General features: G+C 39.7%; 1 protein-coding gene across 1 annotated transcript in view; it reads right to left on the minus strand.

The window, feature by feature from the left end:
* Nucleotides 1-16,206, minus strand: part of SRGAP1 (SLIT-ROBO Rho GTPase activating protein 1) — a 276,189-nt gene that overhangs the window by 125,984 nt on the left and 133,999 nt on the right. The window contains exon 3 of the mRNA XM_061206565.1: nucleotides 9,985-10,147. Within this exon, the coding sequence (XP_061062548.1) occupies nucleotides 9,985-10,147 (163 nt within the window). The remainder of the gene's footprint in view (nucleotides 1-9,984; nucleotides 10,148-16,206) is intronic.

The following is a 16,206-nucleotide window of genomic DNA, read 5'->3' on the forward strand; positions in this document are numbered from 1 at the left end:
TGCCTTACTCAATCATCTGTGCATTTGTGCTCTTGGGTCCTATTTCTGTAAGAGCAGTTGCCAACTTATAATGTAATTTTTATCTCTGTACTTCCTTTCGTTACTAGATTGTAAGTCCCTTTGGAATACTAATTGAGGATTTGTGTCTTACTTTTGTGACCCTAGAACCCACCATTGTGCCTGTCACATAACGATAATCAATAAAGGTTTGCTGAATGAATAATGAAATAGAATGTCTACTCTGTTTTGGAAAAGAAAATTGATTTCAGTAAAGCTAGGTTTCAGAAAAAAAGGAAATGATTGGAAAAGTAGAAGTTGCAATGAATTTGTCATGACTGGTCAGTGTAATTATAAGACCTCGCCAAAAAATAAAAGATTATTTTAGCAGCCCCTTGCAATCTCTATCTTTAGAGCTAAAGAAATGAAATTTTAATGGCCATGTTTACTCAAGCCAGTGCACTAAGACAATTATGGTTCTGTGTTCACTTGAAACTACCAAAGTTTAAAAAGTAAAAGTGGTGCATGTATTTATTTACTATTGTTATTGAACATTAGTGGGTTTTCTCAATCCATATAGTTCATAGAGCCAGTGTCAAATTTTGTTTTAAGTTTCTAGATTGATCTGACAAAGTATTTAGTTGGTAAAATTTCTGCTTCTTTCTATTTAATTGCTTCTCTAACAATGAGAAAAAAATGTTTCCCTTTGATTGAGATTTAAAAGGTACTGAAATCAATCTGACAGCCACATTCAGTATTTGTTTGCAACTGCATATTTTTGGGTTGCTATTACTCAAGGTATCACAAGTGTTTCTTAATTCAAATATTTGCTATATGTGCAATATCCCCCAATACGGCATTTCTTGCAGCTGCTGGAAATCTTTTAGAATCCTACCATGTGAAATTAAACAAAGTCTTCAAATGGTAAGAAATGCTGGCTAGCAACCAGAATACTGTTCTCAGGTTGCTTCAGACTTTGTTGATCTCAACTATATACACCTCGACCTATAGTAGGAATGTTCTCTCCTCATCAGTTCTTTTAAGAATGCAGTTTCCTTCTGGGATGAGGAGAATGGGTAAGGATTCAAGGCTCTTTGAAAATGAACTTTCTTAAGTGCTGATCTTTTATGAATAACTGAACCTAAATAAACCTGGTACTGAATATATATATATATATATATATATATATATATTTTTTTTTTTTTAAACTTCTCTTGATGGGAGATGAGAGACTGGGTGCCTTTGACCTACTCCATATTTGTTAATTTAATCTAGAGTTGCAAACCCTGTAATTGAAATGTAAACCAAATTGGAACATTTCTTTTAAAAAAATGTTTGGAAAAATGGAAAACTCAAGTTGGATTAATGGTTCTCAACTTGGTCCAATTTCCCCCCCAGGGGACATTTGGTGACATCTGAAGGAATTTTTGGTTGTCAAAACTAATAAGGTGCTACTGGCATTTAGCTGGTAGAGAAATCCACAGTCATCCAATTGTTCTTCCATCGGTAGTGTGTCATTTTTCTCTGGCCGCTTTCAATATTTTTTTCTTTGTCTTTAGTTTTTGGTTTGATTATGATGTGTATAGGCATGTACTTCTTTGGATTCATCTAGCTTGGGTTTTGCTGGCTTCTTGAATGGGTAGGCTTATCTCGTTTGCCAAATTTGGGAAGTTTTGTTGTAATTATTTTTTCAAATGTTTTTTCTACCCACTCGCTTTCTCCTCTCCTCAGAGACTCTGCTGACATGAATATCAGACCTTTTAGGATTGTCCCAACACTCCCTGAGGCACTGATTATTTTTTTCCCAATCTTTTTTTCTGTTGTTCAGGTTAGATAATTTCTGTTAATCTATCTTTAAGATGAACTGAAACTAATCTCTTTCCTCTGTTATCTTTATTCTTCTATTGAAACCCGTCTAGTGAGTTTTTAATTTTGGTTACTGTATTTTTCAGTTCTAAAATTTCCATTTGGTTCTTTCTTTTTTTTTTTCTTTTTGCTGAGACTTTATCTTTCCATTCGTTTCAACAGCGTTTGCTCTCACTTCTCGGAACATTTTTATCATGGTTGCTTTAAAAGTCTTTGTTAGCTAATTCCACCATTTGTGTCCTTCAGGATTGGCCATTTATTGATTGTCTTTTCCCATGTCAGCTGAGGTTTTCCTGGCTCTTTGTATGCTGAGTAATTGGGATTATACTCTGGATATTTTGAATATTATGTTATGAGACTCTGGGTTTTATTTAAACCACATGTAGAATGTTGATATTTTTGTTTTATCAGGAAATCAACCAAGTTGAATTCAGGATGCAAATTCTGACCAGCCTTCTATGGGTTGTGGTTTCAATATCCGTACTGTTTCCAACACCTTTGTAGCACTATTTGGATCTGACTTGCATATGCACCATTCAGTGGCCAGTCTGGAGCCCAGGCAGTGGTCTATCCCTTGGTTCAGCTCCCAAAGTATTTGGTAGGTATGCTGCTTAAGAGCAAATCCAAGCATGTGCAGGTCAGGAGAGAGCCCAGGAGTTAATAAAGAACTTCATGAGATTGCTTTTTAAATCTACACCCTCTCTGTAATCTCCCTAGTACTTTTTGGTTCCTTTGACACCCCCTTTCAGTCCTCAGCCCAGAAGGCTGGCACTTTAGTTATTCCACCCTGCCACAGACTTGCCATGACTCATTTCTCCTCTGATTTCTCTCTCTTAGGAAGTAGACAGCATGTGATAGTGCTGCTTAAATCCAGCCCTGTCAATACTGGGTCTTCTGAAATGCCTTGAAATTTCTATTATGTGGCTGACACTTATCTCTGGTTTCTAATACAGATGTAAGTATTCATTATTTATTCATTCAATAAATATTTACACAGTATCTACTATGCGCTAGTCACTGTTTCAGTGAACAATACAAGATTCCTCCCCCTCAGAAACTTACATTTAAATTGAGGGGAGACAGAAAGTAAATAAATACTGCGTAAATACAAAATATGGCAGAAAAGGATAAATGCTGGAGAGAAAAATAAAGTTAGGGAAAGGAGATGGGGGTATAGACTTCCTTTCAGAGTAAGGTGGGAACGAATAGAGTGAGCAAAGAAGTATGGGATCTGCTTGAAGGTAAAAGGACTGTTCCAGTCTTTCCTATTTATACATTTGATTAGTCATTGCAAAGAGAACTTGGGAGGTAAGGCTGTTGCAGCCCTTGTGCATGCTGCCATCTTGCTCAGAAGTTCCCTGATTTCATGTCTTCATTTTAAGCACCTGAATATTGTATATTCAAAGCACAGTTTTCAAGTGCACTTGGAGAATAGGCTAATTCTCCATTAATAAACCGCATTTAGGGCTGAATTAGTTACTGGATATAGTTCCCCACTTCTTTGTGGTAAACACTGGTGTACTTGGGGCCAAGTTTCTTTAAGGTTTTAGTTTACAATGAATAACTGTTTTCTTTGTGTCTTATACAATATGTTCATTGCACAAAAATCAGAAATTACGAATAATCAAACAGAAGAAAATAAAAGTAACTTAGAGATACCCATTTAAAATAATTTTGGTCTATATACTTTGATTTTTTTTTTTTTTAACCATACATAAGTTTCAAGTGCTTTTTGAAAACTATTCTCAATGTAATTATGGGTTCAACTACTACATCATGCTGTGTGACAAAACGTCCAACTTAGCTGACCTCACTGACCTCAGGTTTTTCAACATTATATCACTTTCCAAGAAGATAGACACATAACATCTGCTTAATATCATATTTAAAAGTCTTTAATGAAGCTTCTAAACTGATGGGGAATGCTCTTATCTAGTAACTCAGCTGCTAAATTTATGGCTAGGTCAATCACATATGTCCTGTTGTCACTAAGTAATAAAGGCACCAACATAAATGCAAGAACAGCAGCACTGACAACTGCCATTTATTTATGTGCCAGCCATCCTGATAAGCAATTTATAAATACAAATTAAAAATAGTTTCTAAAATATTTCAGAAAAGCGCATCACTGTAAGAAACGATAGTTTGGTTTTGATTTACTTCTAGAGAAACGAGCTAACCATAGGGTTGATAAAACTCAAGAGAACCAGCTAGTAGCATTAGCTTGAACGACTCTCACTTATTTAACCACTCCCCATCAATTATTAAGCTGTCCCTTGAGGCCACCAGAATACCATTTAATTCTTCTGCTACACTGCACTGAAATGCTTTGAAAAAGTTCCTCTTGTTATATTATTTACCACTGTTGCATCAGCATACTAAATCACATGTGGTAGCTCTCTGCTAATAGTCAGTTTATTTTTCAGGGGATAGATTGCTCCTTGGTAAATCACAACCATGACCATCTTTACTCCAGAAAGGCAAAAAGTAAGAATTTCATCCAAAGCATGAAATTCTAATGCCACCCTCTGGCCTAATAATTCTACTTCAAGGAATGTAGCATAAGAAAAATATCAAAGATGTGTGAAAGATTTAAATGTCCTACAACAGGAAAAGCAACACGGCCTTGCCGACAGTGAAACATTATGCAGGCGCGAAGTATCCTATTTTAAAAGATTATTTACAGACATGGGAAACGCTAACGATATTTTCCATGAAAAGGGCAGTTTCCCAGGCTATCTGCAATGAAATCTCAATTTTGTAAAATACATATGTATGTATGTTTGTGTAGTACACATGTATGCGTATACATATGAATGCTGAAAAGATATAGCCAGAAATATTACCAGTAGGTAGTATTAATATGGGTAACTCATTTCCATTTTTATATTTTTTGGTGTTTTCTAAATTTCTACAATGAATACGTACTTTTATATTCAAAAAGAAATAGACTCTCTTTTATATATAGATTTGTACGATAGGAAAGACTCTTTTATTTATAGATCTGTAAAGTTTTCAGATTTTTTTTAAACTTAGGGACTTTTTCTTCAAAACAAGGTTAGAGCCTTAGAGATCTGTACTAGATTAGTATCATTTATTAACTCAAAGCATCTGCTTGAATATTAACTTATTTTAAATGGCCTAATTGAAAACACAGTGTGGTTTTTTTTCTCTCATGAAATGTCTTTGTTTTCTTTCATACTAGGGTATTTAAATAGAATATGATTACTTCTGATAAAAATTTTAAAATGACCTCAAATTTCCAAATCTTACTAGTAATTTCTCTTTCCTTTCAGATTAGGTCACACAATCAACAATACCAAAAGTGGGTTAACTTAATTCCTGTGAGTCTGAATCTGATAACCTACGGCATTTAGGCCAAAGTGAGGTCATTCTCAGTGGCTTGCAGCCAGTCTCTGCTGCTTTGAATCTCTGCCTATAACTTGGATGACTGACAGATTTTGCTGCCTCATCCAGAACTATCATTCTTCAGGATTTTCATTAGAAATGAATGGGGCCAAGACCCATAGTGTCCCAATCTCAGAAGTTTCTAGCCTGTGCGTTGTGTAACATCTCCAGTTACCACTGAAAAACACCAACACAGTTATAGTAACTATGAACTATCTAAGACCTACAGGCAAAGACAAGAAGACGTACCAGCCAGCCCGGCTCTACAAATTATATCTGAGCCTTTTGTTTCCTCATCCCTGAAATGTGGCTTATAATCCCTGTTCATTGGGCAGCTGTGAGGGTGCATGAGTTAATGCGTGAAAAACGCAGGGCACAGTGCTGGATGCACAGTTAAAATTCAGTAAAGTGGTAGGGTTATGTCATTATTATTGGTGAAGAAACAAAATAAATTATATTTGTACACATATTTATGCAAACCAAGAATAAAAACATTAATCATTTGAAAACAATCCATGGGGAAATGACAGACTTCAAGGTAATTTAAAACACGCAGAGATAATGTAACATATTCAAAGGCTGCCATTTTATGGTGCTCCCTCTAAACTACATACTTCTGTTAACATTCTTAAACTTGATACAGAAGATCATGGGATAAGGTGCTTAAATAAAGTGATTATTGCGAGCTAGCTGTGGTCTTTCCTACATGGCGACTGCTGACGCTAATTACTTTATGTGTAACATACGAATCACACAATTTCTGGCTGCAGCACCAACGCAGACGCAGACCACACTTGAGCGTGAGTAATGGAAAGAAGGCGGCAAAATCTCATCACTCCAGCAGGCAGGGCTGGAGAACAGGGCAAGAGGCACCTCACTGCCTCTTGTTCTTCGGGAAGGACAGTAGGACTGATGATGAAACACCCCTGTGTACAAGGAGTCTCCAATTTCTGACCTTCTCCTAAAACAGTAACGCAGAACTTACGAGAGTAAAAGCAGAGTCCTACTCTGTCTGTGCTCACATTGTCCATACCTAACAGAGGGTCTGGAATTGAAATAACTCTCATTGTTGGATGAATGAAGAAATCAGTGACGCCTCAAAGTTAAGACTGTCTATGTGAAATAGCTGTGGGGGACCTGAGAGGCACAGGGGGTGCTGACCAACACAGGTATTCACTGCGTTATCCCCTAAGTTCCCATTAATTGTTGAAATGTGAGGACCAAAATTTTAATTCGGCTCCAAGCAAGGATGTTGGAGCATTTCTCAGAGTCTGTTTACAAACATGGTTTGGAACTTCATAATAAGTGATATACAAATACCATGTGATGATCTGGACGGGGTTCATCACAGTTGCGCTACACAGTCTCTTTAGAATGAGGACACATTTAAGATAATGTCTGGTGTAATTTCACATTACATAATTCTTGCAGGTGTAAGGAATAAGTGTTTACAGTATAGATAATAAAGATAACAGCTAAAAATTAGTTAGACCGTATTAGCATTAAATCCAGACACTGGGGTAAGTAGCTTTCCATGCAAGACTCATGAATTTCCCTACAGGTATCTGAAATAGGTTACTATATTTACTTTACAGATGCAGAAACTGAGACTTAAGAGGTTTACAAACACTCCCAGGTCCACACAGATAACAAGAGTGACAAAACTAAGATTCATACGCGAAGCATCTGATGTTAGAGCCTTAGAGATGAATCACTATGTTATTCTGATCAACAGGCTTCATCTACAGCTCTAAGGACCTAAATTTGAAATAGCTGATACTTGAATAATTGGGTATTATTATTTTTTTAAAGCTTCCCTTCTTTTACCCGTTGAAAACTGTCAAGCATAGGCAACTATTTCTAAAACTGGTTCTGATGTGATTAAAATTTAAGTCTTGAAGCTGTTCCCTATACCTATGCCTGGAATTAGGTATTCCTATAAGTGTCTTCCTGATTATTATACCCATTTGGAAACAAAAACATTCCTAGAATTACCTGCTCCAAACTCCTTATTTGATAGAACAGTCTGGGTAAAAGGATTCTTGGTCAATGACTAAACTGAATATGACACAGCTGTGTAAGAGGCTGTACCTGTCAAGCACCCAGCATCTAACTGGATCTCCTTACAGACATGGGGTTATTTTTGAAAAACGAGTAAGTTGCAAAATCCCCTCCCAAGAAGAACAAGCATTATGCTCACTAAGGACTCCACAGAAGTTCTAAAGGTCAATTCAGGCTGGTTCTGATCATTTCCTTCTGTTTTGATAAAAAATATGCTTCTGGAACTATAACGATGGAAGAAGAGCTGGAGAAGGAGATGGCTTGATGATTTTAAAAAAAAAAAAAAAGCAGAAAAGACTAGTCTTGCTTTTTAATCTAAAGGGATATGAAGTTCTCTGGACTTGACAGACATGGGTCCTGGCTTCCTATCTTTGCAGATGACAAACGTGTCCTAGTGGGCTGATCTGGCTCCTCAAGAAGCTCCAGTCTCGCCCTCTCTTATTCTTAATTTTAAGAACATGGAAAGCTTAGGCATGTCATCTGCTGGGTCTGCTTGAGGAGGTGGAATTTTATACCTGTCACTGTAATGACTATTAGCTTTCCAGCTGATCAGCAATAGTTAGGGGTGAGAAGACTGCTCTCCCCACTAAATGCTGAAGTAGCCAGGAGTCTGCTATAAATAGGCAGCTTCCAAGGATTACAATTCTTTGAGTCCCAGAAAATCTGGATAGGAAGAGAACTTCTAGGTAGCAAACAAGCAGGCATGGTGCGTGTGTACTTACTGTACATTCCTCAGGCCCTCTTTCAAGAGCCAAGAACTTATTTCCCCAACTACTGGGAATATTGGCAGCTGGCTGTCAAAACTTACAGCTGATCTCTCTCTCGGAATCACCCTTGGGATCTAGCCTCACACCCCATCACTCACTCCCATACAACCCCTGGCCCAGTCACACCAAACTCTTTCCTTTCCCTGAACGTGTCACGCTTCTGCTTTCTACCTGGAATAGTTCATTGTTCTCGTCTGCTTGATGACCACCTCCATCCCCTACAGGTCTCACTTCAGGTGTTCCCTCCTCTATGAAGAATTTCCTGGCCCCTCAGGAGGGTTAAGATTTCCAGCCTTCAAGTTTCTACCGCAGGTTGTGTGTTCCCTTATTGTGGTAACTGTTAATTATTGTAATGGCTTCTTTGTAGGCAGGGAACGTGTCTTTTAACTCTGCTTCCCAGCCTGGCATTTTAAAGATGTTTTGCTGGATGGATAAATAAACGAAGTCAGTTGAGGTGCTGGTCCCAGAGGCCCTGGCTGAAAGGTTGCCAGCACCCCCATGACTGGGAAGCATCATATAGCGTCATACAAATTTGGATAAACTGTGACCTCCTTGAGCACGAGGGCTAGTTTTTCTTCATCGAAGTAACCTTTCCAAGACCTGACACCATCGCTCACTCATAGAGGACAAGACGCAAAAAGCCCATTGAACCAAATGAGGTCTTGGCAGAAAGGGCTGACGTACGAGAAAATTGCTTACTTTCCTGGCTCAGTCTAAACTATTTTTTAAAAATCTCTATGCTTTAAGATACATAGGATATTTCTCTACGTGGTCTCTTGTTAATTAATATGTTCTTATTTCCAAATTTTAAAAATTTCTCCTTTGTTTGAAACTTTTTTTTTTTTCCTATTTAATAGAGCAAAAGAAAACTTCGAGTTTGCTAAATCCCATTTCTAGGTCAGAAATCAAATCTAATGTGGACACATCAAACATGACTAAGAAGTTTCCCAGATGGCCTGCATGACACAACTTTGTTTTAAGGGGTCCCTTTGAAACATAAATGTCTTTAATCTATAAGGTGGTTATTTCCCCCCACTTTCTGAAACTAATACTTACTTACTGAATAGATGTACAGATATTGGTATAGGCACCAAACACCCTGAGTATGAAGCTGAGGAGGTGGTGGAGAACCCTTGTCCTATAAACATAAAAACCAAAAGCCAGTCTTATTGAGCAAGTAGCTGCATTCCCTGCACAGGAAATGGTCCAATTTTGTTATTGTTCTCAACAAAGATGTCCAAACAACAAAAAAAATTGCTGAGAGCTGGCTGAGACTGGTAACAATGATATGAAGCCTTAAAAGCCCAGTTCCTTTTTTTTTTTTTTTTTTTTTTAAAGTGGATTTGGGAAGGAGGAAGCTCTCTGGCATGTAAGGGACAGAATTTTCCGTGCCCTGGGGAATTTTTTTCCTGTCACTCTCTCACAGCTTCTGCTGCTAGTCTGGTGGGAATAAGAAAAAAAACTGTGATAACATCTTCCCAAGAGAGCAGCACATCTGGTTATCTTATTCTTCACAAGTCTCTGATCCTGTGTGAGCCTAAAACACAGAATTTAAAGCTTTTCCTCTCTGGTCTGATTTTTTTTTTTAATAACTACAGGCAGTCCACTCCTAAGGACAGAGGTGCAATTTGTAGGTACATCTCATTGCAAAATTCTGCTCACATCCTTCAGGTCACAGATTCGGTGCTTTACAACACTATGAGTGTGCCTGCTAGGATTTAACTTTTTGTTCTGTGTCTTTAAAATATCTGTTCACTTATTTATTTTTTGAACCTAATATTTATTGAATACGATTAAGTCACTAAGGCAGCAGACCCTTCTCAGTCTTGGTTACGGGCTCAGTGGTTATAGGGAAGCACACTCTGGCAGGATTGATGGAGGATACCTTTTTAAACATCCTGGTGGAATCTTCACTTATCTGCATGAACCGCATAATCACATTGTTCAGATAGATGTCACTCAAGGTTGCGTGGTCTTTGCTTTCTCGTCTCACTTGGTTCAGGAGCAAATACCAGCAGTTCACTGGAGACAACAAGTTCTGGTCTTTCCTAAGAAGTGAAGAAGAGACAGAATTACCATCAAGTTCAAAGCTGCCCCAATCAGCTAAGGGAAAGTCACCAAGGCAAACTAGGAGCCACAACAGACGGGCATTGTCCCTGTTCTTTCTCCTCTGAGCATTGCTCATAGCACGACACTCGAGAGCCAGCAGAACAGCCTTCCAGGCTGGGAAGGCACCCAGCCAGCAATTCCCCTAGGCTTGGAAGAAAAAAACTTGGACCAAGAACACCAGTCAAAACCCACACTCCTGACAAGGGCATGGGACCCTAACATATACAGTACTAAGACAGGCCTTCAGCCTTAAACACCCCATTGAAGAAAGCAGTTTATGTTTACATAAAAATCTATTGACTACTGTCTCACAGACAGACTGTGGTTTGCCACTGAACGCAAAGCATGCTCTGAATGTCCAGTCTGTTGTTGGAAAAGAAATTTGGCTAGGTATACTTTCCATGGAACATAAATGTGAGGATGATTTACTAATTCCCTGATACTTAACCTCCAGCCTCCCAAAAAGTGTTCCCGGGAAGCAGAACTTTATAGCATTGTCTCAGGGCTTGTGAATAGAACCAAGAAGTTTACTGGCTTATGACATGTCACATCTCCTTTTTAAACCCATTAAGTTATTTCAGATTTGTAACCACTCCTTGTTTTATTCTACATAATAAAGTGAAAAGTGACTATAAACCACAAAAGGCGACTTGTAAAAAGTTTTAAAGAAAAACTCCAAACAAAAGCAGTGACCGACGGGGATATTACTGCTTTAAAAAAAAAAAAAAAGTACAATGTTTGTTTTTTGTTTTTTTAACTTTAAAAATCTAACTCTAAGATGGCAAAATGGCACAGAATGTTTATCCTAACTCAGGGACACTAGTGCTATTTTATCAGACATATTATCCTCCTAATATTCATAATGATTGATGATTCTGAATACTAATTAAATTAGAAAAATGATTAAAGAAGGTCTTTCAGCCCTTATGTCCCTCGGATTCAGGATTTAACCCTGCATCAGTCAAAACCCTCTCTAAAAGAAAGAGGAAGTAGACCACAGAAGTATGGATGGGTGTAAGGGAAGAAACCCCTGATCTAGGGTCCCAGCACTTATACCCAGAAGAGAAGCCTCCCACTCTCCCAGCTAGCACATTAAGAATTACACCCCCAACCTAAAGAACCCTCCTTTTCTCTCAAAGCCATTGGGCAAGGGGCAATGGTTCTATGGCAGAATACTGAAGCCTTTCCACTGACATTCTCTAGCCGCCCAGCCCAAGAGGTAAATGCTACCTTATATTAACTTTTCTGTATATCCTTTATGATGAAGTAACACATAAGTTCTTTGAGAACATTTCATACATTTTTGTATCCGCAGAGCCCTGCCCGTGGTCAGCATTAAATAAATGTTATTTCATTCATTGAATAAACACTTTTTATTGCCGTAATAGTAAGTGATAACAGTATCGACAACAACAACAACAACAGAGGTGGCTAAGCTATCATTTACTGAGCACCTACCGAGCACACAAGTCAGGAACGTGGAATATGGATCTATACTGCCTCGCTTCAAATCCCAGAACAATTACCTAGGAGATCTTGGCCAAATTATTTAAACCTCTCTGTGCCTCCGTTACTTCATTTGTAAAATGGGTAAAGCAACAGTACCGATCTCGTAAGATTATGAGGATTATTTGAGTTAATATATATATTTTTAGTGCTTACTAGAATGCCTTAGATTCACAGTAAGTGCTGTGTAAAGTTAGCAATGTTCATCTAGCGGCTGGTCTAAAAACTTTACACACATTAACTCTACCTAATCCTTACCACTACAACTTAAGGCAGAGATGCTTTGTATCCCCTCTATCAATAAGAGAACTTAAGCTTTAGCAAGGCACAATGATTTGCTCAAGACCAAAGCTGGTGTCAGAGAAAGTCTCTGAGTCCAGGGAGGCTGATCCAAGCCTTGGTCTTTCTACCATGCAGTGGCAACTTCAGGCCAAGGATTATCCTACACAACAAGCATCCCCAAACTGAGTAAGAGCTAGACTCCATAGCCCAGCTTAAATGACTGGTAAAGTAAAGGTGCTAAAGATTTAACATTTGTTTCATGAAGAGAAGGAATACTGAGTGCATACCCCATGTCAGCAATCAGTCACATCAACGATTTGTTATGTTTCTCATTTACTGGTCATAAGATCTCATTTTACAAGTTAGGAAACCAAGGCTCAGAAAGGTTAAGCAACTTGACCAAAGTCACACAGTAGAGCCAGTATTCAAACCAGGTCTGTTTGACTCTTTCCTAAAGGGCTGTCTTTGATTTACTCCCCCCTAACCCTGGTTTGTCCTTTCTGTAGACTTATTACCTTATCTTCAGTTCTGTAGTCAATAATAAACTTACTCAAGTCAAGGAAAATTCCGAGCTGCCTACCTTTTGAAGAAAACTAGTGAAAAAACCAGGAGGAACAAAAGGTGGCAGCTGATCCACTCAGGGATCAGACTAAGGTGCATGGGCCCATCCATGTTTTCAGTTCACAAGAGATTACCAAGTACAGAACACAGAAGGAGACATTCAAAAATATTTACTGAATGTACAAATGGGCTGTCTTCTTATTTGCAATCACTTTTAAAAAGGGACAGTTTCTATAAATGAGGATCTAGTACTGGCTCCAGTCTCTGTCAAGCACATTTGATATTTGCTCACCCTGAGAACCATCACCAAAATTTATTTCTATCCTGACCAACACTAGAGGTTAAAGTCACCCAAAAATAAAAATTAAAAAAGTATTCCCGGGCTTCCCTGGTGGCGCAGTGGTTGAGAGTCTGCCTGCTGGTGCAGGGGACACGGGTTCACGCCCTGGTCTGGGAAGATCCCACATGCCGCGGAGCAACTAGGCCCGTGAGCCACAACTGCTGAGCCTGCGCGTCTGGAGCCTGTGCTCCGCAACAAGAGAGGCCACGATAGTGAGAGGCCCGCGCACCCCGATGAAGAGTGGCCCCCGCTTGCCACAACTAGAGAAAGCCCTAGCACAGAAACGAAGACCCAACATAGCAATCAATCAATAAATAAATCTTTAAAAAAAAAAAAAAAAAAATTTCCTACCCAGAATAGTTCTGCATTTACTTCTGCAAAAGGACCCCTATTTCCTTTTTTTCTGCAAAAGTTCTTACCTTTTTTTTATGATGAGAAGGGTTAGAAAAAAATTTTTTATTGACGCAGAGTTGATGTACAATATCATATAAGTTACAGGTGTAACAATATAGTGATTCACAATTTTTAAAGGTTGTACTCCATTTATAGTTATTATAAAATATTGGCTATATTCCCCGTGTTGTACAATATATCCTTGTAGCTTATTTTATACATAATAGTTTGTACCTCTTAATCCCCTACCCCCAGGTTGCCCCTCCCCACTTCCCTTTCTGCACTGGTAACCACTAGTTTTTTCTCTGTATCTGTGAGTCTGCTTCTTCCTTATTATATTCATTAGTTTGTTGTATATTTTAGATTCCACATATAAGTGATATCATACAGTATCTGTCTTTGTCTGACTGATTTCACTTAGCATAATACCCTCCAAGTCCATCCATGTTGCTGCAAATCGCAATATTTCATTCTTTTTTATGGTTGAGCAGTATTCCACTGTGTATATTTAACACAGCTTCTTTATCCATTCATCTGTTCATGGACACTTAGGTTGTTTCCATACCTTGGCAACTGTAAATAATGCTGCTATGAATATTGGGGTGCATGTATCTTTTTGAACTAGTGTTTTTGTTTTTTTTGGATATATACCCAGGAGTGGAATTGCCAAAAAGGAAATGCAGATGGCCAACAGGCACATGAAAAGATGCTCAACATTGCTAATCATCAAGGAAATGCAAATCAAAACTACAGTGAGATATCACCTCATTGTAGTGTCAGAATGGCCATCATCAAAAAGAACACAAATAACAAATGTTGGCGAGGATGTGGAGAAAAGGGAACCCTCCTACACTGTTGGTGGGAATGTAAATTGGTGTAGCCACTGTGGAAAACAGTATGGAGGTTTCTCAAAAAACCTACCCTTTTTAAAAAAAATTTTATTTTTGGCTGCATTGGGTCTTCATTGCTGCGCTCAGGCTTTCTCTAGTTGCGGCGAGCAGGGGCCACTCTTCGTTGCGGTGCATTGGCTTCTCATTGCAGTGGCTTCTCCTGTTGCGGAGCACGGGCTCTAGGAACACGGGCTCAATAGTTCTGGCGCAGGGGCTTAGCTGCTCCGCGGCATGTGGGATCTTCCCGGACCAGGGCTCAAACCCGTGTCCCCTGCATTGGCAGGCAGATTCTTAACCACTGCACCACCAGGGAAGTCCCTACCCTACTTTTTATGTAGGATCCAAGACCACAGAAGGGTGTAAAATGAAACTGCAAAGCCAATGGTGAAGGCTAAGATGCGCTTCTCTGCAACCCCCTTCCATTTGGAGCCCAGGCTGAGCAGACGGGCCTCCTTGTTGTCCCCTGTGTGGGTGGGCAAGTGGCTTTCTGTTCTACCATTTCACTGAGATAGTAGTTCTGTTGCTCCTGACTTTAGGCTGTGATGCAATGCAATAGGATTGGCAATGGGGAAGTCCTCCCTTCCAGCTCCCTACCTTGCATAAGCCTCATCTTCTGTCCCCACGTGGGACTAAAGGGTGATATAATCACCACTCAAGTTTTCAACTCCCTTTTCCTTTGTTGGCCCCTGGAAATTTCCCTTACTTTCCTGAGTTCAGTTATACATTTAAAGTGATGTCTATTATATTTTAGTCAGCATTTCCGGGAGTTTTACAGCACAAATATTTTTCATATTATCTAGTTCATTGTATTTCCAGAAATGAAAGACTGGGAGGTCTTTTTAGTATCTCCTAAACAAGTCTATTTCTTTCTACCTGCAGTGTTGCTAGTTCATGCCATTATGGTGAGGGTCCTCCACCTGGTCTCCCTCCCTTGACAGTGTCCTCCTCCAGCCCCCAATCCTATCTACGGTCTTTGTCATCATCTCAAAATGCAGGTGTGAACTGGTCTTCTTTCTACTTAAAACTCTATGAAGCCTTCCCAGGCCCTTAGGATAAAGTCCGAACCTCCTGCTATGATCCACAGGCCTCCATGATCTGGCACAAGGTACACCTGGAGCCACACAGCTCACAGCCTCACTACTCACTCCCACCGGACTACTTTCTGCTCTGCAAAGCTACCCTACACCCCTTCCCTTCTGGTCTCTTAGGAGTGATGTTGCCCTTGCCTGAACCTCCTGCTCTGGTCCCTTTACTGGCCAACTAGTCCTTTGGGTCTTCACTTAACGTATCACTTCTTCCAGGACCTTTCCTGGACCCTGCTGTCCCCACCTCCACTATAGAATGGATTTCTGTCAGGTCTGTCCCTGGCATCCTGCATTTACCCCTGTCAGAGCACTTGTATACTCTATTGGAGTTGTCTGCCTACTTGTGTCTCCGATTTTTTTTAAAAAATTAATTAATTAATTAATTTATTTTTGGCTGTGTTGGGTCTTCGTTTCTGTGCGAGGGCTTTCTCTAGTTGCGGCAAGCGGGGGCCACTCTTCATCGCGGTGCGCGGGCCTCTCACTATCGCGGCCTCTCTTGTTGCGGAGCACAGGCTCCAGACGCGCAGGCTCAGTAGTTGTGGCTCACGGGCCTAGTTGCTCCGCGGCATGTGGGATCTTCCCAGACCAGGGCTCGAACCCGTGTCCCCTGCATTGGCAGGCAGATTCCCAACCACTGCGCCACCAGGGAAGCCCTGTGTCTCAGATTTAAATTCTAGAGTAAATCTCATCAGAAAAACCTGCATGTATTTTTTTTTTATACAAATGAAGTACAGTTGACAGTGAACATAGGTTTGAACTGTGCAGGTCTACTTACACAGATGTTTTTCAATAAATATAGTACCTGTGGGACTTCCCTGGTGGCACAGTGCTTAAGAGTCCGCCTACCAATGCAGGGGACACGGGTTCGAGCCCTGGTCCGGGAAGATCCCACATGCCGCGGAGCAACTGAGCCCGTGCACCGCAATACTGAGGCTGTGCTC

The sequence above is a fragment of the Eubalaena glacialis genome, chromosome 11 (assembly GCF_028564815.1).
Source record: "Eubalaena glacialis isolate mEubGla1 chromosome 11, mEubGla1.1.hap2.+ XY, whole genome shotgun sequence".
NCBI lineage: Eukaryota > Metazoa > Chordata > Mammalia > Artiodactyla > Balaenidae > Eubalaena > Eubalaena glacialis.